The sequence below is a fragment of the Babylonia areolata genome, chromosome 25 (genome assembly GCF_041734735.1).
Source record: "Babylonia areolata isolate BAREFJ2019XMU chromosome 25, ASM4173473v1, whole genome shotgun sequence".
In the NCBI taxonomy this organism is placed as follows: domain Eukaryota; kingdom Metazoa; phylum Mollusca; class Gastropoda; order Neogastropoda; family Buccinidae; genus Babylonia; species Babylonia areolata.
Genome location: NC_134900.1, coordinates 5,702,205 through 5,729,248, shown reverse-complemented (window position 1 = coordinate 5,729,248; position 27,044 = coordinate 5,702,205). Strand labels below are relative to the sequence as shown.

General features: G+C 38.0%; 1 protein-coding gene across 1 annotated transcript; it reads right to left on the bottom strand.

Annotated features, from left to right (window-relative positions):
* Positions 1 to 26,662, bottom strand: LOC143299435 (EGF domain-specific O-linked N-acetylglucosamine transferase-like). Its single transcript, XM_076612631.1, has 17 exons — positions 26,524 to 26,662; positions 21,365 to 21,584; positions 20,768 to 20,865; positions 19,957 to 20,065; positions 19,125 to 19,225; positions 17,715 to 17,819; positions 15,963 to 16,069; positions 13,918 to 14,021; positions 12,559 to 12,651; positions 11,901 to 11,972; positions 11,245 to 11,331; positions 10,523 to 10,591; positions 8,404 to 8,462; positions 7,782 to 7,809; positions 6,974 to 7,065; positions 6,434 to 6,536; positions 1 to 3,776 (listed from the first exon to the last, which is right to left on the bottom strand). Exons 2-17 carry the CDS (start codon positions 21,518 to 21,520, stop codon positions 3,522 to 3,524), a joined length of 1,638 nt encoding a protein of 545 aa, XP_076468746.1. The 5' UTR covers positions 21,521 to 21,584; positions 26,524 to 26,662; the 3' UTR covers positions 1 to 3,521.
* Between the last annotated feature and the right edge of the window lie 382 nt (positions 26,663 to 27,044).

Genomic DNA, 27,044 nt, shown 5'->3' with positions numbered 1-27,044 from the left:
GGAGAAGGGGTGTAAGACACCTGTAGCGTTCCATATACAATGACCTTAGAGAATAAAGCCATCCCTGTCCTTCACACAAACTGTTGACAGGATTTGAACCCGACCTTGCAGATAAACAGGTGATGAATTTTTTACAAGGCCACGGCATGTCGTAATGTGTGAATGAATGAGAAACACATATGAAGAAAAAAAAAAAAAAAGAACTAGAGAGAGCACCAGGATGAATGGAATATATCACTATATCTTTATTCCAGAGTAAGGCAGTTTGGTCCCATCAAAACACTGATAATATGCACAATTCTTGATAAAACATGCAGATAAAATGCATAACATTAACAGCAAAAAAATCACAAAGCAACAAAAAAACATAACATCAAATAATGCCAGAACACCCAGTGACTGTAAACTTTCATTTGAACAAACTGACTGCAAAATGTTTTTATCAAATTCAGATACAGTAAAAACTTGCTCAAACAGCACCTCTCAAAATTAAAGCCATATCCTTTTTTCTTCTTCTTCTTCAAATATCTGAAACTTTTCCTACACAACCGACTATCAATGAAGGCACTTCACTAATGTAACACTGTTTTGAACTGGTGAACTGTTCAAACACAATTCTAACAAGATTCGGGATTAAGCTTTTTAAAAAAACAACAACCCTGGTTGCATATTCCAAACAAAGTGAACCTGAACGATCTAAGGTCTCCCTTTAAGGCAAAGTGTATACAGTTAATCAAAGACATATCCTGGCGGATACCGCTCATGATTAACCAAAAGAGTTTCTCGAGGACAGACTCCAGAGGCAAATAAATTGAATCCACAGAGAGTGATTCCAGATGCCTTTGAGAGCTGACAATCAACCTGTTCAGGAGATGTGTCCCTGGACACTTCCTCTTTTAAATGTGCCATGTAGCACTGAACAAGTCTTGACGAGTCTCTTGGTATGCGTATGCATGCATGTGGATATGTACTTGATGTTTGGATGCCCTTAATTAATTTCTAAGGCCACCCTTTGTAGTTTGTGTCAGGCCCTTGGATAAAATTGTTCGCTGTTTCACTGTACATGATACAGATACTGAGAATGTTTTCCAACACAAACACAAATGATCGTCTTTGCCAGTCAAAAACAGGAAAAAGAAACTGATCGTCTCTGCCAATCACAAATGAGAAAACAAAATGATCTTTTGCAGAGTGTGTGGCACTTTGTATCACCAGTCTATGACCCACTGTCAGACACTGTCATCCATGCAGTAAATGGAAAGTGTTCCTGGTCTCACTGGATCAAACCTTCATGGTTTCAGACAGAAAGACTGTCAAGTTAGACATTCAATATAAGGATGATAATGTCATGTTGGTTTAGTCAGTGCACTTTTTTTTTTATGGCAAGGCACTTTGTGTCTTGCTTTACCTGTAGCATGTCACTGTTTTCAGCTGTCATGACTGACACATCCACTGACAAAGTCTATCACCTTTGTTTTGCCATTTCAAGCAGGATTATCATGGTAAATGAGGATAATTGTTCTTTTACTCGTTTCAATATTTCATTGAATGTCTCCTCCAGTTACAACCTCTCATCCTTTTCCCTTTTTCTTTTAAAAACAATTTTTAGGCCTGGGACTATGCTTTTTTGACATCACTGATAAAAACATACTAAAGAAAACTTTTTATCAAGGCAGGCAAATGATAGTTTCACAATTGGGCAACATGATATTTCCATGTGGGTCCACCTACAGTGTGTGGTTCAGTCCCACTATTTGATCCCAGGCATGAACGACATGCTGCAGGCAACACTGTGCCAGACTTCACACAGTCCCTGGATTCACACTGGTTGCAAAGGACGTGGCACAGGGCCACTAACTGGTGAGACAACATGCAACACACTCAGCAGTGATCAGTTATGCTGTTAACAATAAAAGTGGAATTCCATGGACCTGAAAAACTGGTGCAAAATTTGCGTGTGAAACATTCAAGCAGAATTTGCATGTAAAGGAGAAAAAAAATCCATCCATTCAAAACAAAATTTACATGCCAGTTTTGACCGAAACCATGGTGCCAGCACATTCAAAGCAAGCATTCTGTGGTGAAAATAAGAGAATTTTAAAAGTAGTCCTGTCACCAGGTAAGAAGAGATATGAAGAAAAGAGGAAGAATCAAAATTGGGTGAACAACATTTTGAAGCTCAGACAGCAGCATGGTGCTTATAACAACCTGATCAAGGAGCTTGGTTTTAAAGAAGAACTCTTCAAACAGTACATGTGGCTATTAAGGGAGTAATTTGCTCAAGAACCCTGGTAGAAGGGAATCTTACCAAATTTTCAGCGAAGAAGTTATCTGTCAAAACACTGGCAAAATTCACATGTGAAGTCAAAAGTTTCCCACTCTTGTGCAAAAGTAAAGGTTTGCAGCAAAGTTGGAGCAAAATTAATGTGGAATTTTGGGTCAATGAATTTACGCTATGAAAAAAAAAATTTGATACTATTCATTTTCTTTCAGTGTGAAGTTCACAAGCAAGTTTTGCATCAGTTTTTTTTTCCGGGGTGATGAATTTCACCTTAAAAATTACATGCACAGTGTCTGACAAAACCAATATACAGAACTGCATAGAACAGGCATCAAATCACAATGTACAGGCAGCACTATCTTGACGTGGCTCATGATGCTTGTCATTGTGAATCGAAGACTGAAAATAAGATGCTGAGACATTCAGTCATTCCTCCCTTCAGAATCATTGCTAATCCACAGGCAGGAATGTGCACAGAAAATGGAAGACGTAAGGAACTTTCTGTTCATTCAGCTGCTTTCCATTTTTTGTAATTGTTCCTTGTTATTATCTTGCTATTGTTATGCCTCCTAAAACACATTTTAAAATATGGTTTTATGTACTCCCCCCCCCCCACCCCACTCTCCCACACACACATTATTGGTAAATGCACTAAGAAACAGGCTCTAATGTTTTTCCACAATCAGCTGTTCCCCTCCCGCCCTATCACCCAATATCTTCGTCAACACCTGCTTCAAGAACCAAAACATTTGACACAATGTTCTCCAGTTGCCAGTGTACATATTTTATTGACTACTTCTGCAAACACACACACACACACAATGTGGGATCAGAGTGACATGTGTCAGCATAAGCTTCCTCTCACCTCCACCCCTCACAGTGAATGACCAGTGTGTGTGACTGCCATACAGAGGCATGCCACAATGTTTGTGTACAGTCCACACCATCCCCCCTCCCACTTCTTGAAATCAAAGGTCAGTATGTGTGTGTGTGTGTGTGTGTGTGTGTGTGTATGACAATATTCTGCAACAGTCCAGTCTGGTCCCCCATAACCCCATTTCTTTTCACTTCCCTGCCAACTACTTCCCTCACCCCCAGCTATATAGCACTGGTATTCTGTGTAAAAATCCAAATCCACTCTCCCCCTTCTTTCCCTTGAATCCACCAGATAACAATAAATTTTCAGTCAGACTATGTGACTCATATACAATCAAACAAATCCCTCTTGCTACTCTGACACTTACAAGTCAGTGTGTGTATGATGCTTGCTGTCAGTCTGTGACGATTCTGCGAAGTCCAGATCTGAGTCTAGCTGCGAAGCGTTGGCATCCACCAGGGTCGCATCTTGCTGAACAAACCGTTTGTTTCGGGCTGCTATGAAGTCTGGGTGAGAACGGACATGCTCAGCAGCCTTGCGCATCAATCGCATGAACTCCTCCACATCAAAGGCATAGTTGGTGAACTTGGCATGGGCACCAAGCGTTGGGTGATGGCCCTGAAAAATCAGTCGCAAAAATTAAATACTGACAGTAAAGAGTCAACAAAAAGAGAAGATCACATTTTAGCGCTGAAGATGTGGAGTGAGATATCCAGAGTTTGAATCAAACAAGGATGATTTCCCCCACTTCTTTTTCTCTCAAATTTGTGTCATGAAAAGACAAGAAACCAACCTTGAGGATGAAGGAAATGTTCCCACACCATGTCAGAAAGCATGGAATTGCTAGTAAGCATGGGTTAACACCCCAAAGACCTAAAGTGGTGGTGTGGGTGGTGGTCTCCTGTGCAGCATGTATTTGGCACACATAAAAGAATCCATGGCAATAAAAGATTGTCCTTGGATAAATTTCACAGAAAGATCTACTTTGATAGTAAAATAGATACAATTTTAGACAAAACAAAAACAACAAAAAACAAAAAAGAAGAAAAAAAGAGTAAAAAAAAAAAAAAAAAGCTGTGCTGCGCTGTGCCAATGCACTCTCCCCAGAGAGCTTGAATTTCACACAGAAAAATCTGTTGTGTGTTTCAGTTTCAGTTTCAAGGTTTGGAAGAGATTGATCCATATGAATTTCACCAGATCCACTGTTAAAAACTTAGAATAATGAAAAAAAAAGAAAAAAAAGAAAAAGAAAAGAAAATGAAACAGGAGCAGATGCCTGACCTTCCCAACACACTGATTAGGCCTTGAGAACTTACCCTAGATTTATAAAAAGTATTAACATAAAATGATAAAAACAACAACAACAATTAGACAAAATAAAGTGAATATATTAAAATATGGTCAAATGAAAGATTAGTAGAAGACAAACGATTAAAATAAAACAAGAACTAAATGAGCCAGTGACAGTGAACCCTTGCATACCCATACATGTGCACACACTGACACAAGCATTCAAATGCACACACACAAACACACACACACACACATGCAACAATCTGCAGTCTCAGAGACACCAAGGCTGAACTCACAACTGATAAATATATGTACACACAAATACGTGTCTCATTGTAAGAATGATAAATATGATCTCTGTTTGTTTTCATATTTCTGTCTTGTTTCATTTTGTTTTAATAATTTTCACCCTCTTACTCTCTCCTGTTTCTTCTCTAGGTATGTGTCTTTTTTCTTCTTCTTTTTTTCTCAGATGCCAAATATATAACAAATGAATAGAAATATTTTCTTTTTTGAGAGAAACAAAGAACAGCTGCTGTTCATACACGTATATCTGCTAAAAACTGAACAGCAATTGTACATATTGGTATAAATAATTCACACACAAACACATATCTACTGTACACATATCCAGGAAAAATAATCAGATACTGTATATATAAGCGGTAAAAATGAACAGCTGCTTTACACATATGCAAGAAATGTGAACAGCTGCTGTGCACATACACAGAAAATTGAACAGCTGCTGTACATATATGCAGAAAAAAATTGAAAAGCTGCATTTCACGTACACTTAAAAAAAAAAAAAAAAAAAAAAACCAAAGGAAAAAACCAACTACCCCCCGCCCCCCCATCTCAAAAAACCAGCTGCTGCACAACTAAAAATGAATTGCGGGTGTTCGTGAGGGCCACAGAGAATATTTTATCTGCCCCAGTAAGACAAAAGAAAAAAAAAATGGTAGAAAGAAAATCAGTACCTATCAGAGATAAATTCTCTACCAAAGAACCTGCAGGTCTGTAACTCATTGTGAGGCAGGTCCATGTCTTACTCTGCTGATGTTGTGAGAAACATTTAACAACAAACACACATAAGCTTTCCACTTGGTTAGAAAAAGACGCAAATTGAAGCCAGTGCTGCTTGGCACTTATCAGCTTACATGCTGGCCAGTAAATAGTACAGAGAAATAGGCTATCTGTCTCAATCCCATCTTTTCTTAACCTTATCAATTTCTGTATCACATCCATACTGTGCACAAATGCATTATGTGAAGTGAAAACATTTTAAATCAAGTACAAAAAAACATACATTAATGAACAGAACCCTTGACTCCTCAACCATGTACAGCCTTTTCATGTGGCAGGGTATACAGTAGGTCATCTTTTCTTTCTTGATTTCTGCATTCATGTGGGTCAACTTCCACTTGAATCTACTGAGCGGGGTTTTTATGCCTACCTAAAACCCTTTTTACCTTGTCATTAGGTTTTTGAGGGTTAAGGTTAAGGTAACATGATTTAACTCGACAAAGTCAGACAGGCACCATAGCCGAATGGTTAAAGCGTTGGACTTTCGATCTGAGGGTCTCGGGTTCGAATCACGGTGACGGCGCCTGGTGGGTAAAGGGTGGAGATTTTTACGATCTCCCAGGTCAACATATATGCAGACCTGCCAGTGCCTGAACCCCCTTCATGTGTATGCGCAAGCATAAGATCAAATACGCACGTTAAAGATCCAGTAATCCATGTCAGCGTTCGGTGGGTTATGGAAACAAGAACATACCCAGCATGCACACCCCCGGAAACGGAGTATGGCTGCCTACATGGCGGGGTAAAAACGGTCATACATGTAACAGCCCACTCGCGTATATACGAGTGAACGTGGGAGTTGAAGCCCACGAACGCAGAAGAAGAAGAAGAACTCTACAAAGGACAAAGCAATAAAACAGAACAAAGCAATAAAACAGAACTAAGACGAATCACCTCACCTCATCTTCTTGATGCAGCTTCTTCTTGTTCTCCCAGGTCATGTAGTGGATGCCTCGCAAGCGAGCCAGGTCACAGTAGCAGTCTGTGTCCTCACAGTTGTACCTGGCAATCAGATTGGCCCTGACCGTAACTACACCTGATTCTCACAGTCAGCAGTGCTAGTCCTTAACTTCAGTTCTGTACCTAGACGAGTGAAGGGTTGGGGGTACGGGGGAAGAGAGAAGGGGAAGAGAGAGAGAGAGAGAGAGAGAGAGAGAGAGAAGAGAGGGAGAGACAGACAGACACACAAAGAAAGACAGAAGAGACAGAGACAGAAAAAGAGAAACAGATACACAGAGAGAGAGAGAGAGAGGGGGGGGCATGGGGGGGGGGGGAAGACTGACAGAAAGACATATACATACAGAGAAAGGGAGAGAGACAAAGAGACAGAAACACAGAGACACACGCTCAAAGACAAAAAGAAAGAGACATTTTTCTCAGAGAGAGAGAGACAGAAACGGGGACAGCCAGGCAGTCAGAGAGAAAGAAAGTTCACTTACAGCTCTATGACCACAGCCCAGTCAGGCTGAAACAGCATGTGAGTCAGACCTGCCCCGTGCATTCCAATGAAAATGTCACTGTTGTGGGAAATCTGCAACAGCACAAAGGTTCTTTTGTTCATTGGTTGCTTGTTTCTCTTCCATCTTCTTAAGAAATGTTTTTTTCCATAAAAATAAAAACTTACACAAAAAACAGAACAGGCTTCAATGAAATAAGACAGGTGGACAAAAGAGGAGAATATATATATACCATTCACAAACTAGCATGCACACATACAAATGTACACAAACAGCAGAAGTTCAATAAGCACAGTAGTCGATATGATGGCATGCAGAACAGAAGAGGTGTGTTCTTGAGAGCCTTTAAACTGAACTGATAGATATATAAAGTGGAGGCACATCAACTGAATGTATTCTATTTTCTATTGTTATCAAATTTTCAAATTTCAAAAAGCCGAACTCAGTAAATTGACTCTAAAATTGTGTTGGACACACACAAAAAAAATGCTTGCATACACACAAACAAAAAGAAAGGGGGGGGGAATCAAAACAAAAAAGCCACAGAGGCAACACAGATGATGTCTTCATTAATGTCAATTGTACCATGTTATTTCATCCAACACTGGAGATTAAGTTTCTGTTTTATTGACATAATTATGACAGTGTGTATATCGAGAGAAAAACATGATTTACACACAGAAATATGATCTAAACTATGAAAACAAAAAGGATTTTTACCTATTTTTTTCTTTTTACTAAAATGTTTTACCTATTTTTGAAAGCAGAGCTTTAAGGAAAAAGTGTTTACCTCAATCTGTTCCAGAAATGGCATGGTCCTGGAATATACAGACAGAAAACCAAGTGTATAAAAATTTAAAAAATGCCTTTCCTCTCTCTTTCCAGTAATTAATTAAAAAATAAAACATGCACATGAATACAGAGAATATGCTGTGCTATAATGCTGTACAAATTGTATCTTTCTGAAGCAAAATTATGTGCTCTGCATGTATAAGGAAATAATAATTTCAAAATATGCACATGAAAAAAGAAAAGAAAACAGAAACGGATTTGAACATTTAAAGAAAACTTAACTCACTCTCTCTGTCACACTCACACACACACTCCCTCACACACTTTCCATAACACAATCTGAACTATTTAACCATAAGTGCTCTGGTCTGATTATCACAGAGCAGAGACTGTATTAATATGCCAAACTCCACCTTCTCCCAGCAAAGGCTTTGTGATGTCTACTATCATGGTCCCTCCTTATTGATATATCCATCTGTTGTGTCTGCCTGCATGTGTATTTGTATCAATGGTGATGTTAATCTCTCTGTCCGTCTGTCCCTCTCTCTCTCTATCTGTGCCTCTTTCTCTCTCATATTTAATGATCATGACAATGATCTTCCACAACCGACAAAACATACCTGACAAAATCCACGACGCGTACATCAAACTCAAAATCTGTTTGCAGGGCGCGCACCAGCTGTAAACAGAAGCAGCCCAGCCAGAGATATAGTAGAATCTTCATAAATCAAACCAATTCTAACTGTACTTAATGTAAAAAACAGTGTAGAATTCTAGCTGTAAACAGAAACAGCCCAGTCAGAGATATAGTACAATCTTCATAAATCAAACCAATTCTAACTGTATTTAATGTTAAAAAACAGTGTAGAATTCTAGCTGTAAACAGAAGCAGCCCAGTCAGAGATATAGTACAATCTTCATAAATCAAACCAATTCTAACTGTACTTAATGTAAAAAACAGTGTAGAATTCTTAATGTAAAAAACAGTGTAGAATTCTAGCTGTAAACAGAAGCAGCCCAGTCAGAGATATAGTAGAATCTTCATAAATCAAACCAATTCTAACTGTACTTAATGTTAAAAAACAGTGTAGAATTCTAGCTGTAAACAGAAGCAGCCCAGTCAGAGATATAGTACAATCTTCATAAATCAAACCAATTCTAACTGTACTTAATGTAAAAACAAGTGTAGAATTGTAACAGAATTCTGCTTTTGACACTTGAGGAGAAGCCTTATTTATGACTTAATTTCTAAAAATAACAAGTTACAGCTGTTGTTTAAAATCTCTTAATTTAGTGGATCAAGAAAATAAATTTAATGTGCACATGGGCAGGAATGGGTATCATATGTCATCAGCATTATTGCAATCACTATCACAATCATTATCATTATAATAATCAGTATTCTAACAATCAAGTAAATTAGGCTTCTAAGCCCAGTCAACAGTGAAAGTGATCTCAAGACTGAAAGCACATCTATAACTGGCATATTATGTGTGCCACTGTCTGTGTCTAGCATATGAGTGAGTAACTGTCATCTCTCTCCTTTATACTTTGTACTCCCCGAGTACTGATTTATCCATAATATGTGGTTGCTGCCCTTGAACCAAGTACGGACATTATGGGTGGGTGTGTTCAATTTTGCTTCCTCAACCAGTTGTTTACTCACTTGGTATTTTTATCTTGCTCATCTAAACCTCTACGTTGTTCGCCAATGTTTTCACAGGAATAGAACGTGTTTTGGATGACATGTGCGTCCTTTGACAGTGCACTCAGCTACTTTGGGGCTGATCAACAGAAATTCACTGCAGCACACTGATGGCGTACAAAGTATTAACATCCCATAATTCCTAAATATAAAAGGTCAAGCGAGGTCAAGGAGGGTAATGTTGTACCGATTTGTACTTTGTTGTGATATGTGCTGTGGTTGTTGTGGTGTGTCGCACTGTCTGTAGTGACATGGTGTCACACGACTATCACTGTGTGAAGTGACGTGGTGTCACATGACACTGTGTGTTGTGACGTGGTGTCACATGACATGTCACTATGTGTAGTGATGTGGTATCACACAACATGTCAATGTGTGTAGTGAGTGGTGTCACATGTCACTGTGTGTAGTGATGCAGTGTCACATGACATGTCATTATGTGTAGTGATGTGGTATTACACAACATGTCACTGTGTGTAGTGAGTGGTGTCACACAACATGTCACTGTGTGTAGTGATGCAGTGTCACATGACATGTCATTATGTGTAGTGATGTGGTATTACACAACATGTCACTGTGTGTAGTGAGTGGTGTCACACAACATGTCACTGTGTGTAGTGATGCAGTGTCACATGACATGTCATTATGTGTAGTGATGTGGTATTACACATGTCACTGTGTGTAGTGAGTGGTGTCACACAACATGTCACTGTGTGTAGTAACGTTGTGTCACACGACATGTCACTATGTGTAGTGATGTGGTATCACATGACATGTCACTGTGTGTAGTGAAATGGTGTCACAAGACGTGTTACTGTGATGTGATGTGCTCTACTCTGCAGTCTGTTAAGAGTGCTTTACTCAGGGCGACTGGACGGGTTTTGTTGACCAGCAAATTTATTGAGCATGATCAAACTCTGTGTTTTTCTGTGGATGTAATGCCAATTTCAAAAGTCTCTTTTATCAGCTAATGTGTCAACAATTTCTCTTTTGCAGATAATACAGTATTATTTTATCTTGTGTTTCGTCTTTACCTCCACCTGGTTCAGGATCTGTCTGTACTTGGTAGAGCGTGCCAACATGGTCACACGGATCTTGTTTTGCTGAATGAAACAAGAAATATACAAATAAAATTAGCATGAATGAGAAAGAGCATACAGGTACACATCTTTTTTTTATGAAAAAAAAACCCACAAACAAACAAAAAACTCATGAAAAGAGCCAAAGGTGCAAAGGATGACATCAAAATGCCAGTCAAATTCTAACAAAAGGGAGACATGCTTATTGGCATTTGTTTTTCTTTGATGATATTCCAAAGACATAAACTTTTGTTTCATACATTATAAGACTTTGTGACTTTGTCAAAAGAAAAAAAAAGGATTGTCTTTGTAGAACAAACTTAACTTTTTCAGCAAAACCTTTTTTTTTTTTTTTATTTCAATTTTTAGTTTTACCTAACTTCAGCAAAAAACAACCAATCCCTGTTAATTTGTACATCACCGCATCAGTAACTATGACATACATGCACAGCAAAATTTTATAAATGATATATTTTTGAAAAAAAAAGAATAAAAAGAAATGAAGAAGAACATATAAATGACTTAAAACATACACATGGAGTATCATCACGCAATGATTATATGATATAAAAGCTGAAATCAATTCGTAATTCCTTTCTTCCATACATGAACAAGGAATCATATCAAATCATCTCAGCCATATCCACATGTGCAAAGTTGACCATTCCTGTCCTTACCAAGGGCCCGTGTTGAGGTAACTTCAAGCGGTGGACAAGGTAATGTGAGAAAGCTTTCATCATACTGCTGCCATGGCAACCAGGTATCTACAAGTAAAAAAAATTTTTTTTTAAAGCTGGTTTCTTTTATTCTGTTTCCATTGGCACATAGCAGCCAGAACTAATGACCACAAACAGCTATTTCATTTTCAACGAGTTCACTATATTACAGAGAATTAAAATCAAATAAAGCATGACTGATTTAGTGTGTTTTCATAACCAGATTTGAATTGCAGTAACAGAGAGGACATTCAATGTACTCACTTTCTCTTACTTCCAGCACAGTGTTAAAGCTAAAGCAGAACAGTCAAAATGTACTCTTCATCATTTCATGTATTTCATCAGAACTGGAAATCATCACAGTATATGTTTGAATGTTGCTGTCAAAATATATCTCATGACAGATGAAGTCTGAATGCTGTTGTTCAAAATAATTCATTTCACAAACAGAAGTTTTCTGTAAATTAACATATACTCTCAAAAATCAAAGTATGCATGCATGTGCACGCGCACACACACACACACACACACACACACACACACACACACACACAGAGTTTCAACAAATACTGACAGTAAACGAAGAACTGCCATAAAAAAACAGAGAAGTGACTAACCAATGGCATATTATAATACAGTCCACCCCTCATGCGAGCCAGGAAGGAGAAGACTGCTTGCTTGAAACACACCTGTAAGCACACAGAAAAAAACAACAACTGTGATGTTCAACATTGAAATATCTGTCACCATCACATGCAAATACAGCTTCCCAATATGCACAAACACAGCCTTCCAACAAGCACCAACACTTCCTTATGTACAGAAATGCATGAGTATTCAACATAAATGCATCTTTTCAACATAATAATAAGATCATTTCATACTGCAGCATCCTGACTGTGTTATGATTTCAGACTGTAGTATCTTGTCAATAACTTCAGACTGTAGCGTCTTGTCTACAATTTCAGACTGCAGTATTCTGACTATGAAATGACAACTTCAGACTGTAGTATCTTGACCATAATATGACCAGTCAACTCACACAGTATTCTAGCACACACAGAGAGACGAGCTGACACATGCATTGACCTGCCCAACACCCCCACCCATCGACATAAACACACACATACTCTCTCACCACGGTATAAGTAAGGTTTGTTTTTGTTTTTAACACCAGACCACAAACCTACTTTTACTGCACGTTTTACATGCTATACAACAAATGTTTCCAATGGAACACCAATATAAAAACTTGAAAAAATGAAGAACACTGACTGTTTTTCCATCATACTGGTTCAGACGCAATGGCGTGTGGTCAGAGAAAGCCTTCCAGGTATCTGCGAACATTGTGCTCATCCTGTGGCCACTCTGAAAGAACACAAAAAGGCAACTGCCTTCAAAGGAGAACATCCCATCAATGCATGTGTCAGTCACTCATAAGTTACTGAACCGTGCAAAGAACAGAGGCTGATGAACAAATCTCAAATCAGTAGCTCATCATCGATTTTTATGGAAAAAAAAAACAACGTTCCTTGAAAGCAAGACATTATCATCACAGAAATGGATCTGAAACACAAGTACACATCCAACATGCACACACAAACACAAACATGCACACACAAGAACAAAATAACAGTATTATTGAGGGCAGATCTGACAGAAGCAATCTGGTGTGGAACATCAAATCTTCCTGAAGAATCCCTGAGCCCATGTTATCTGTGTACATGTATGCATACATGTGCATGCATGAATGTTTATGTGCACATATGTTCAATATGAACATACATGTGAATGTGAATAAGCATCTCTGATTAACTTTGTGAGGCAGAAGCATTAACACCTGTGCACCCCCCCCCCCCCTCCCTTGCTTGCAATATCTATTTGGAATTGATTATTGGTCAAGATTACAGTCATACACATTAAATACAGCTGACAAAACTCCTTCACCTATCAGAAGACAGTGTCAGCAAAGCCATTTTCCAGTTTGTTTCCAATGATAAAATGCGTCTGGAAACATTATTCACTGCCAATGTTACTCCAATCCATTCTAGAAACTGTAGAGTAATTCCTCATTTTCACCTCCATATTTTTTGCAGCATTCTAGTCATTGACATCTAAAAATCAGATTCAAGTTAAAACTGGGTACTATGTCATGCTGAGTATGTAGAGAGGATAACAAAAGTAGTGGACAATTTTTTCCAATGATTTACCTTTCTTTTGCAGTATTAGCAACAACAACAAAAAAAGTTTGCTTTTAGCACGACATAACACTGTATAATGAATGGAACACATGGCACCAGATCTAAGACCTTGACAGTCCCATGTAAAGGCAGTGAACAAATATTCATACAGAGAACACATATGCGTACACATTATAAACAAATAACCAAATTCAGATGGAGATTCTGACTGTGACACACAGAAATAAAAGTATATCAAATGCACCCACACTTAAAAACGTGCACACATCTGGATATTCTACTCAATAGATTCATTCTCTAACACAAAAATATACAGAGACACAAGACACAAAATCACACACACACATACACACACACACACAAACATGCTTTCTACAAGGAAATTTCCCATGACAATAATGCTGATAAACATCACTATTGAAAACAATCTCACCGTGTCCCAGATGAAGATGTTGACATTGGTAGAGAAGGAATTATTGAGATGTTGGGAGATGTACAGGTTGACGTAGTCACAGAAATGGTGGTACATGTTCACCGCTGACAGAATTTAAACAGTACGGGTTGAAGAAGTCACTACCACCACCACTGCGTTAACCAACACCATTGTAAAGCTGTAAAAAACAAAAGAACAGGAGACAGAGGTAAAAAAGCAAACTTGATCCTTTGTTTCTGGCACAAAAGTTTATTCATAGTACACTTTTATCATCAATATTATAAACTGTAATAAAGTCTGATGTAACTACATTCTGATCATTTACTGACCAAATGCACACAAAACAAAGAAAGTATGTATTAAAACTGTTTAGATTCTGCCCACCTCATTTCCTCAATCAATATTTCGTTTTTGTTGGTGATCTGAGATTTTGGAGGAAAAGATCTCAGTACTGAAATATTGACACAGACCACTGTCGAAAAAAACACACACGAAAAAACAATGTTTTGTGGACATTCATTTGTTTGTGTTATCATCTGACCAGAAACAGAGTTTGTTTGTTTTTTACTTCTCCTTTCTGCATCACTGACACCATTCACCACAAAATCATATATCACCACAGTAACTGAACAATAATTCTTCATTTCAAGTGCCACAGAATAAAAGGAAAGAAACAAAAACAACAACAAAACACACACAATGAAAAGGGGGTAAATTTGTTCTTTCAAACAAAAATTTTGAAGGGCTCATGCTGTAGCCAGAAACGGCCTCTTATTCACATGCAAAGAGAGCAAGTGTGAAATAAAACCAAAATGGAATATATTCATTATCATGTCATTCAATTAAAAATTCAATGTATCCCTTACAAATACCACAAAAAATAAAACCAAAGAAAATACAACTCAACCAGACATGCTCACTTGCTTGTAAAAACTCTGAAGGGCCATTGTCAGTATTTTCAGGACAGGTGTCAGATTTCAGAAAACATGAGCATCATCAATGTTATACTGTCTATGGTGTAAGCCAGTAATTAGGAGTCGGTAAAGAGTGGAGTCCTCAGCAGTAGAAGTTGTACCTTTAACCAAAATAAAAATATAACCAACAGGAAATGTTCCAAGTGACACAGCTCTTGTTGACAAAGAGCCGACTAAGAACACTGACCACCATCATGACACAACATAGGCAAGTCATCAGGCTACAACCGACACAGAAAGCCACAGGCTTGTGTATCAATCCAGCAAACTGCTGACACTGTCATCAGTTCTATAAGAGTGATACAGGAGCAGACAATAGTTGTGACAGCTGCCTATCAAATCATCAATTCTGCCAAAGCTCTGTGCCACACAACACCCCAAATCGTCCTGACAGCAGCATGGGAAATCTCTTTCTTCACAATGAGGAAAGGTGGAAAGGCTACTGAGACTGCCAGTGTGTAACTGCTGACACTGACAATAAACCTGATTTATGTCTAATGTATGAGTTGTACCCCAATAAACTGATGCCCAAATCAAACTAACTATATATATGGCACACTGGATTATACAGTAATCTGATCAGAAATAAGTATTAACAAAAAAACTGTCACTAGAAAATCATTCACTGTTCACTGAAGAATCATTATATCAAATAGAAATCACCTTTATACTATACTGTGAAATCTGAAATATAAGCTGACTATATATATATAGGTTTATCTATTCATTTTTTAATGAACACTCAACTTCTAGGCTTTCAAATATAAATACAACATTGAAGGCAACCAGTTTCATATATGTCAACACCAGCAACTTACAAAATAGAATTTAAAACTAAAAAATAATCATATGTTTGAGTCATACAGTTTCGTGATACATTACAACATCTGCACGACAGTCATTCCACTCGGTCTATAAGACCCATTCTCAGTACATATTCAAGGCAAAAAGGAACATAAAATAACACATTACCACAACACTTAAAACTGGAATAAATAAAATGAAAAAAATATGTTGAAAAAATCTACATAATCTACACATCTTGAAGTCAAATTTTGATCAAGCACTCACTGGCATCCAGTTTGATGATAAAGGTAGGTCTGGAAATGATGACATCACACTTTCTGCTCTTTAAGGGCTCCTCTGGAACTGACACAAAGTGCTCCATCTCTGCTGCCCTGCCAGGAAAAAGCAGCTTAGTCACTTTGGCAAGTTTGAGATTCTGATAGATCTAGTGGAGAGGCAGATATCAGATTAAAATATCTATAAAATACACTTGCCTATAAAGGCTGGCCAGCAGAAACATGTTTCATAATCATACATCACAGTCATGCACCTTTCTTGCTGTTTCTCAGGCTATTGGCCACTGAACTTTTGCGTTCTTCACCCCCTCAACACTGTCACATGGTCCTCTGCAGGCAACCAACCCTATTACCATTATCTTCTTGTTAAACACAATAACAGGAAATAAATCATAATATTTCCCCTTCTATTCTTTTTGATTTATTATCAGAATCAACAACACCGACAAACCAAAAAAAAACAAAACTAAAAAACAAAACAACCCAAACTACTACTACTAATATATATGTAATAATAATAACAAACAATTAAATAAAATTGCGATCGCGCCTTAATTTTAGCGCGATTGCCCAATCGCGCTATATAATTATGTGACCTGGTTGGAGACATAATTTGACAAAAAACAAGAACGCCAGAGAATCAACAGACAGAAAATACGAAAAAAGCCGTATGAAGAGCACAGGAACAGGAGTCATGATGGCTGCCGGAAAAAGAGGGCGTTAGTCAGAGGGGCAGAGGGGAGGTTACCTACTTCCGGGAGGTTATCGGCCGTAGCTACTTTCGTTTTCTCCGCATAGGTGGATAGTAGTTTGCACAGGACAGGAATGTCAGACCCCTGCTGGAGTCTGCACTAGTGGGTCACGGTTAAGTATATGTAATTAAAATACACTTGCCTAAAAAGGCTGGCCAGCAGAAACATGTTTCATAATCGTACATTGAAGTCATTTATTTACAAAGGGTGGGCTGCTACATAAAAGTATTTATCACTTGCCTGCTCTGTGACATGCATTAATCTCATAAGAAAATGCCTCCTTTGAATGTAAATCAGCACACGCTATGTTCTATGTATTTTACTGTAACTCCTATTGTTATGTCAAACACAACTGGTTAATATACAATTAAACAAGTGAGTAAAGCAATAAATCGTATTGAAGTCCAGACCAAAAAACAACAACAAAAAAACAAACAAAAAACAAAACAAAAAAACAACCATAAATAAAAACAACTGTCAGACAGATCAATGACATTTATTATAAGGCATATCTGCATATCTTTTCATTAAGCATTTACCGAACTTAAACAACTAAGTAATAAATTATACTGAAGTCCCCCTCCCACCCCACCCCCCATCCAAAAAAAAAAACATGACTGCCAGGCAGATCAATGACATTTACACCATGAGCCTATCTTTTCATTGAGCATTTACCAAAAATTCTTAAAATCAAGGCAAAAGCCACTCATATGTGGAGGTTTACAGGAAATCTGAGAATACATACAAAGAATGACAGAACATCAAAACTAGAGACTTTTTGCTCCTTTTCCTTAATTTAATTCTATTCAAAATACTAAATTATCAAGACCTCACTTGTGGAAGACACAATATTCACTCGACAAGGCCACAATGGAAAGAATCAAATATATAAACATGATTGACTGCAACTGTCTTTTGAAACAATATCCCACATGCTGTTCACAGGCACCCGACTGCACAGCAGAAATAAGGCAAAACATTTTACTTGCCATGACTGCAGTGGACTCTTGTGGTCCAGCTGAGAGGAAAGAGCTGCTCTGTCCACCCGACACTTGCCTCCAATCTGTCCAGAGCTTAGCACATCTTCACGGTAACTGAAACCACAGGGTTTTGTTCTTGTTTTTGCACATCCTTTATGCTGATAAAATTTTGCTCTTGATTTGCTTATATATACTGCAAGATTTGAAAATGAATGATGAATGAATGAATGATATGGATACTTATATAATGCCTATCCTCGGTTGGAGACCAAGCTCTATGCGCTTTACAAACTTGGGGTCATTTGCGTAACATGCTGCCTCCCTGGTTAGAGCCGACTGATGGCTGCCACTGGCCACTCATCATTCGTTTCCTGTGTCATCCAGTCAGGTTTAAGCCATGCACGCATACACACTCCGACATGTAACATTTAATAAGTCTGATGTTTAATGTTCACTGCCTGGTCAGCTGTGGCTTCTTCTCTTTTTGTTGTCCGTTTTGCAACTCTAACTTCTATGCTGGCACTGCATTTTCAAAGGTACAACTCCCATACTGTTACCCCAATACATAAACAGACTCACACATCCCATCTTCCTGCTATCCCAGAACCCTCATGGAGCTATATCCATGTGTAGTTGCCACAGGACCAAGAATAAGTTTCTCCTAGTCTATTGTCCTAGTTCAGGGCTTGGTGCAAGTAAAATTATATTGAAGGACCAGACAAGTATCAGACCAACTGCTTCTTTTTGTGTGTTTGAAATCAAAGAGGGACCAAGTCTGTAACAGATGGCAGAAAAAGCCTACTTTCATGCAACCAGTTGTTTATGACTCTCAAACATCAATTTTCCAGGCCAGATACCAACTATCCTTTTCTCATTATTGATGGTGCAGGTCTTAAAGAATAGGAACTGTCACTGTTCAAACTTATGTGTGCCTTGAAATATATCCTGCTACCGCCAAATCGGAATTGTATCTAATCAAGCTGTTGCTTCCACAAGCATATGTGACCCATACCTGTAAAAAAAGCAGCATCGAGCATGTGTTTTGACCTCTGCTGACTCAAAAATAAATTTGATAACAAAGGGTACTCAAGCACACAAAAGAAGTTTTGAACATCATGACAGCAGTGAGAACAGAGGATGTGGTGGCTAGGAGCAAGGGGAGATGTTACCACAAAAAGGAAACCATAATGATGACACAATCATACCTTCAAACAGGAGTAAAATATCAAAGCATACATATATTAAAAAAAAAAAGAAAAAAAAAAGGGAACTGCATTCATTTGCAATATGCTGATGATGAAGAGCAACTGACAGAGAAAGTGAGGGGGGGGGAAGAGTGAGAGAGAGGGAGAAGCGGGTGGGGGGATGGGGGGGCAAGCAGATGGGCAAAAGTACATAAAGAAGAAAACAAAATCTTACGGATTAGTGGAAGTCGCCAGTTTAGCTGTGCTGAGATCAATGAAAATATTGGTAGCTTGGCAGTATCGCAAGTGATCCACACACAACAAACTAGAGTCATCCTGTAAGAAAAAGAATAGCAGATAATTGTGTTTGCTTACAACTAAAGAAAAATAGTCAAGTCTCTCTCTGTCTTTTGCACTTAAACTGCCACGCCCTGTGTGTGTGTGTGTGTGTGTGTGTGTGTGTGTGTGTGTGTGTGTGTGTGTGCGTGTGTGAGAGATAATGTGCAGGTGTGTATGTATATGTGTAAAAATGTGTAGACCTGCACAATACATCTTTATTCATCCATTTGGAAATTAAATTGTAGGTGTGCATGTGTGTGTCAAGGGGCAGATGCACAAGCGAAGTGATCCTTGTATATTTTTTGTGTGGATATGTTCAATTCATCTGTTGCTGTGGTTAATCATTATCATATTGGCAACTTTTTTTGTAGTGAATGCATGATCCAAAGAAACTAATAAAACAGTAAATTCCTAATGACCTAAATGTCTGGTTGACAAATGTAGTTACTGTTAATCAGATCTAATAATGGAGATCAGTCATTGAAATCCTCCAATTTCAGTGATTCAGTTTGACTTCTAAATAATTTCATTTCAAGTTTTCTAAAAACAATTTTGTATAATGTTCTTATCACTAACTGTTTCTTAAAGTGGCAATCATTATAAAAAAAAAACCTGTCTTCACTCCTGATTCTTGAACTTCCATCCTACAAAAGAAGATCCAATTTTCTTTTCATCAGTTTTAATGGACACCTAATACATATATATACGAAAGAGTCCAAGGTATATACAGGTTTTGAGGGATGGCAGTAAGCTTTCAGTTCTTTCCGTCTTTGCCGAACGTAACCAAAGTCAGCAGAATCCCAGAACTTTTGCTTCTGGCTTTCCTTGTCGTTTGCCCTGCAAATCACACAGAATAATCATAATCATAATAATAATGGACATTTATATAGCATGTTTCTCCAGAAATACTGCTCAAAGCGCTTTACATTTTGTTTCCCACTCCTTGCCTCCCCTATCAATACTTCATCCCCACACCCCCACACACGGAAGCATGTGCCAGGAAACACTCACACAACTGAACACTGGAAACCATCCACCCACCCATGACACACTCCAGAAAATGCATCCCTGCAACACACACTCAGGCACGCACACAAACACGAACACATGGACACTTGCCAGTACCCCACCTTGAAAAAGCTTTTGTTTCCCATTCATGAACTCCTGCTCTCTCGCATAACTGCACTTGCCATGAGATCAAGGACTTGTAAAGTTATGTTGCATATTTTCTTTGTGTTGTGTTAGTTTTTCCTTCCTTGTGACTTAATAACAGGGTTACATGAATGCAAGTTCCTTGATCTCTTTTATCTTTTTTAAGTTCCTTGATCTCTTTTATCTTTTGTAATTCTGTCAAAAACAACAACAACAACAACAAAAAAAGCATTCCATGACAAATCTGAGCAAGAAAAAAAACTCCCCAAAAGTATTTCTTTTCTACATTTGTTACCTCTCAAACTCAAACCAATTTACTGTAAGTAAATTCAAGCCACTGTTTGTGCTTTCCTCATGAGTTTCACTAATGCCTGGGCAAGTACTTACCAGTATCTGCTGTCACCAGGGCACTGAGGCAGTCTGGGAGCTTCGGGGCAGTTCTCCTCATGACCCCAGCACTGGGCACTGAACGACTCCAAGGAAGTCTGGTACAGTTATAAACATTCATGCACTTTTGTCAACACTTTTGTCAACATTTCACCCCCCCATACTCAGCCAACATTTTTTTTGTGCATGATTTTAAATTCCAAACTTTAAGTAGTACAAATTACCCTGTTTCAACATACTCCTGTCAGTTACAGTATATGTCTTATTTCAAATCTTATTCTCAACTGTGCATTTGAAGGTCTAACTACAATGTCGGTAACATTTGCAATTCAAACTTAAGCATGACCATGAACACACACAAAGAACAGAGTGCTTAACTGCCAACACATTCCTCAATGTCCAAAACTTAAAACCACAGGAACAATGTAGGATCAATGGGGATGAGATTAACAATGACATGTAGTCCTTAAAGATCAATGAACACGAAGTACCAGTCACTGAACCTTCAACCTATTGTATCAGTCCACTAACTGTGTGGTCTGTATCCTGTAAACAATGGCAGGGTCACAACCTGACAAGCATGCATCAGACTGGTACCTTAAAAGGGCAGGCGGGGTCCTGCAAACACTGCTGGTGAGACTGGGGGTGGCTGTACAGATAGTTCACCCCATGGTCAACGGGCAGGTTGAGCTCTGTCCAGTCTGCTGCCCACACTGCTGCCAGAAAGCTCACAACCCACACTGCCTCCATCATAGCCACGTTGTGAATCTGGCTCGATGAGGCAACGCCGCTGGTGGCTGTCTTATGCAAAACCCCACTGCGTAAATAAAAGGATAAGATGACAATGACAGTGTTTATCTTTTCTTGCGTCATTGCCAGCTGCTGTCAACCATGAATGTCTATAAATGGAATGGGAGTGAATAGCAGGATGCATTAAGGCATGTGACATGTGGGACAACTGTCACATAATGTGTGTTTAATGTGTGTGTGTGTGCATGTGTGTGCGTGTGTGAGAGAGAGGGAGAGAGTGGGGTGGGAAGGTGGGAAGGAGGGAGGAGAAGGGGAGAGAGAAACAGCATAAGAGAGAAAGGGAGAGAAAGACTAATGATGGATAGAGAATAGAGGGGGGAGAGAGAGAGGGGGGGGCAGGGCGGGGGGTGGGCGGGTGGGGGTGGGGGTGGGGGCTGCGGGAGGAGAAAGAGACACACACACAGAGAAAGAGACAGACAGACAGGCAGACAGAAACAGAGTCAGACAGAGAAAGAGTTTCTGTTTTTCAGTTTATGAGGGACAGTCTGGCACAATTTGTGGAAACTGAAAAAGGGAAACAAAGTTCAGAAACTGAATAAAAAATAAACTTAAAAAAACATTCACATGAAAAGAAGTTGTCCATTCTGTTGCATAGTCAGTAACACAAAGAAACACAGTTTTAACTTTGATATGTATGTATACATTACCTACCTACCAATTATGAGGGGGAAAAAAAGGAGAAATCAATGAATAATTTAGTAGAAAGAACAACAAAACAAACAAACACAAAAAGGGTGAGAAAAGTTAACAACACAATCAGAATCATCCACACATTATTTATAGATTATGATCAGAAACAAAGGAAACCACTGAATACTGACACTGACAGAAAATCAAAACAAATTATCAATAGTTTTTGCCCCTGGAAACCAAGAGGCCTGCAAAAATGATAGGGTAAAAACCACTGAAGTCAAGTTACAGATATATGTGAATGGTCAAGCCAAATTCTATTCCAGGAATACAAACAATACAGAAGAATTTGCTTTTTTCTGCTCTTTTTTTTAAATTAAAAAAAAATCTATTCACTAATTCAGTTTTTCATTAAAAAAAACAACACAACAAACAAAAAAGAAACAATGATAAATGGGTGACACAAGTTAACTGTATCCAAAACTGCCAGAGATGACTTCACATACCTATAAGATCCCATTCAACACTTATTCTGCAGAAACTGACTTCAGTGCTGACACTTTGACAGCCAATTACAGATCAATGTGTTGATGGAATCTGTTTCACCAGATGTTGTGCCTCTGCATGTCACTGTTTGGCGTGTACTGTTTGGTGTGGACATCAATATATAACACACCCTTGAATGAGTGATATAACAAGTCTTTGAAGTTAACAACACTAACACACTAACAGATCTCTGACCAATGTGGCTCAGAGGATTGGTAGGCTTGTGCATGCAAACTTTGAGAGATTCCCAAAATGGTTGTCCTTGTGTTTGGGGGCACAAAGGATGGGGCTGTCAGTGGGAACATTTGTTTTATGGAAATATTTCTGAGTGCTGGGGATGCTAATGTTGACAGGTCAATGGTGATCAATTTGTGAGGTGAAACAGGGCTATTTGGTATATAAACAATACACATGAAAACAGCTGAAATAGACACCTTCACAAAAATGAGTAACGACTAGCACGACATCGTCATGATTCCTCATAATTTGCATATTTTTCATATACTCTGGTAATTTGGCTGTGAAGATTACGCAGTTCAATTTTCTTTTTTGAATTTAACAATCATTGAACAAAGACTAAATACAGTCTAAGTCACAAGACAGTTCATTAAACAAGAACCTGTGTGTAAGTCACCAATTATTTTGGAAAGAAAGAAAGAAAGAAAGAAAAAAAAAAGATGAGGTCATGAAAATGACAGAAAATGAATTCTTACAGTTTAATGTTGTGGAGTCAAAGACTGAGAGAGAGAGAGAGAGAGAGAGAGAGAGAGAGAGAGAGAGAGAGAGAGAGAGAGAGAGAGAGAGAGAGAGAATCTGAAAGGGAAGAGGAAAAAACTTACCCATGCATTTTTTAAATTTTTTTTTAATTTTTATATATAATCCAGTCCTCAAACACAAAGTATAAAGAAACAAGAAATGAAAATGATCACAAATAATACAGCATTACTCATTATTATCAAGTACAGGCAGGGCACAATCAAGTACATGGAAATACCAATGCAAAGACTGTAATACTTATCATTAACATCATGTGCACAACAAATGGTTAAATTCATATCATGTATGCATACAAATACACGTGTACAGATATGAAGAGATCTGACTGTGCAAATGGATACATATTCTACATGTATTGAAACATCAAGCAAAATAATAACTGTGAACAGAATTCTATAACACTGACTGAGGAAAAACATTTGGGGATAGAGTATGGGTGTGGGGAGGGGGAGGAGGGGGGGGGGGGAGAGGGTACTTCAATATGAGCAATAATCTATTTTACTGGTTTAATTTTTCTAATTTGTAGCTTTCTGTACAAATAAGCTTTCCCACTGATTAAATGTCAAAAGAAAATAATCAGAGAGACAGACTGAGAGACAGAGAGAAAGAGAGAGAGAGAGACAGACAGACAGAGTTTATGTGTGTGTCTGTGTGTATGTCACGTGTGTGTGTGTGTGTGTGTGTGTGTGTGTGTGTGTGTGTTTTCTTTCGTTGGTTGAATGTCTTTTCACTATTAAAAAACAAAAACAAAAACAAAAAACCAGAGAGATTAAAAAAAAAAAGATTCAAAAACTTTATTACTCAAGGATAAAGATTTTAGGCATTGCCTAGTCTTCCAATCTGTCCTTGTGACAACAAAAACAGTAACGATAAGACACAACAATAATAACAATAGTAAATACTACCACTACCACTACCACTACTACTACTACTAATTATAATACTAATCAACGGACCATCATCATCACAAAAAATATAATGAAGGGAACACTGTCACACACTCACACCCACCCAATCACACACATATGCACACACTCATCCCCAAACACACACACCCTTATGCATATACATATTTGCACATATACCCACATGCATGCATATGTCTACATGTACATACAGATATGTATGCATACGTATACATAAACATAATTAGGTATCAAATCATATTGTAGTACATTACAAATCATATTGTAGTACAATAGCAAATATTGAACAAAAAAAGGAAAAAAAATCAAAAAGTAAAGGGATTATTAAGACTGTCAAATTAATCACCACACAGAATACAGGAAAGAGGCACGACTGAAATGAAAATATATAAACATAGCAGAGAAATATAGTTATATCACTGTACATATACAACAGTGATGAGAAACCTGACGCTGATGTGGCAGGCAATAACATCCAATCAATAGCTTGCATGTAATACATAAAAAACACAAAAGGTTGAAAATAAGATGAAACACGTTTGTGTATGTATAGGAACAGACAGCGCATACATTTCACAAAGGGCATGATGTGTTTAGGCCGGTTATATTTGGTTTGGGGGTCTATTGTTTGTGGAGCAGAGAGAGAGAGAGAGAGAGAGAGAGAGAGAGAGAGAGAGAGAGTGTGTGTGTGTGTGAGAGAGAGAGAGAGAGAGAGAGAGAGAGAGAGAGAGAGAGAGAGAGAGAATGACAATGCTTTTTATTGGCAGATAGTGTTTTACAGCTCTAGTGCCAAGGGGGATTATTCAGCATATTTAGCATGCAACAGAAAGAAAAAGAAAAACAAAAAATAGGGGGAAACAAGCAACTTAAGTGCATATATTCATAAACGCAGAAACACTCATACATTCACACCCATGACATTAATATAACATTCCATACTACTCAGTGTATGAGAGAAAGAGAGAGAGAGAAAGAGAGAGACAGACAGACAGAGACAGAGACAGAGCGAGAGAGAGAGAGAGAGAGAGAGACAGCATGTGTCATGTTGTGTATTAACAAAATTAAGTTAGAAAATATCATTTATATGTGTTGTGTGTTCACAAAATTAAGTTAGAAAATATGAAATACTAGCAAAATGTTTGTTGTTGTTGTTGTTACAAACAAAAAAACATCAAACTATAACAAACTATTTGCAATAACAGATAAACTGAAATTGTTAAAAATACAACCAGGAGAGTGCTGATATAAAACTAAAGAAAAAAGATACAGCATAAGTGTAGAAATGTTATAAACAATTTCCCATATTTAATCTTTGTCTTGTTTTATAAAGTGTGCACCTGCAATTTTCGCTGAAACCATTTACAATGGTTTTAGCCTTTATTCTGGGAGGTTATTCTACTTAATTTTTAGACAGATTTACTATTTAGTCGCCAGTCATGTGGTGAAGTCCCTAAAATCGTCTGCAAATGTCACTTGTCGCATGCCTGTAATGCACAATCAGCAGTAGTAGTATAGGGACTGGCAGTCATCTGCCTAGTCCTCTCAGCCTTTTTATGTCCCCATCGAATCTTCATCTTCACTTCTTCCATTTTATTTTATTTATTTATTTTCTTCTTTTGTTTGTTGTAGTTGGTCGGTGTACGCATGTACACTTCCGCAAGAAACTTTGTTTTATTATCCTAGTCATTTTTTTTTTCTAAGATGGTGTTGGTGTCAAGGAGATTTTTTATTTAAGTTAATGTTTAGCGTGAATACGATCCAGGATTTAGGATTCAAAAATAGAAAACAACCAAGTATGTGTGTTATATATTTCTCATGTTTTATATGTAATAAAATGTTTCCATGTATTCATTTATTTGTTACCAAGCATCAGTCGTCTGCCACTTCTTTTGGAATCTACTTTCAAAATCCATTGATAAACTTTAGGTGGTCCACACGTCAAGATCGGCGGAGCACTTGTTTACTGGGGAAACGATTAAATTGCACTACATAAAATCTGGACATACTTTGCTGTGCAAATGAAATGTTACAAATACAGACAATACAAAAACTTTGCTGAAAACTTACTTGAAGTTTTGCCTAGAGGTTTTCTTTTTCTCAGAGTTATTACGCGTGGTGGAAATCGCGCAAACTCTCGTGTTAGGAACCGAGATTCAATATTTGACGTAACTTTTAGCCAATGAGATCGTTTTATCCTTTGCGTCCGTTCGACATAGGTCACAACCTCTGACCTTTATTTCTGTCTGTGAAAGATTTGGCATATTTTTGACGAAACATCTGGTTGATTTCATGTTTAATCGACTAAAGGTATGGTTTAATCTGTTTTACTACTGTGTCTAGTGTTAAATGTTGTTCATATATTGTTAAATAAGTGAATATTTCAGTGAACCACCATTTTCCAAACTGAACTGCGCTAAGGCCGCCATTTCCTGAATCCAGTTGCGCGGAGAAACGGGAAGATATTGTGCTTCCAGCCGTTTCGTGGCTTTCGTTTATTCTTTGGAAGAGTCAGCAGAGTTTGGCTAGACTTTTGAAATAATATTTTTGGTTGAGCGTTAACCGAGTTTTTACTGATCGCTGTGCACCCT

Excerpts from the sequence above, each read along its gene's own strand:
- LOC143299435 (XM_076612631.1), bottom strand. The coding sequence starts at position 21,520 with ATGATGGAGGCAGTGTGGGTTGTGAGCTTTCTGGCAGCAGTGTGGGCA. Across the intron at positions 12,652-13,917 it reads ACATCTTCATCTGGGACACG|AGTGGCCACAGGATGAGCAC; the intron begins GTGAGATTGTTT and ends GTGTTCTTTCAG. Across the intron at positions 7,810-8,403 it reads CGCGTCGTGGATTTTGTCAG|GACCATGCCATTTCTGGAAC; the intron begins GTATGTTTTGTC and ends TGTATATTCCAG.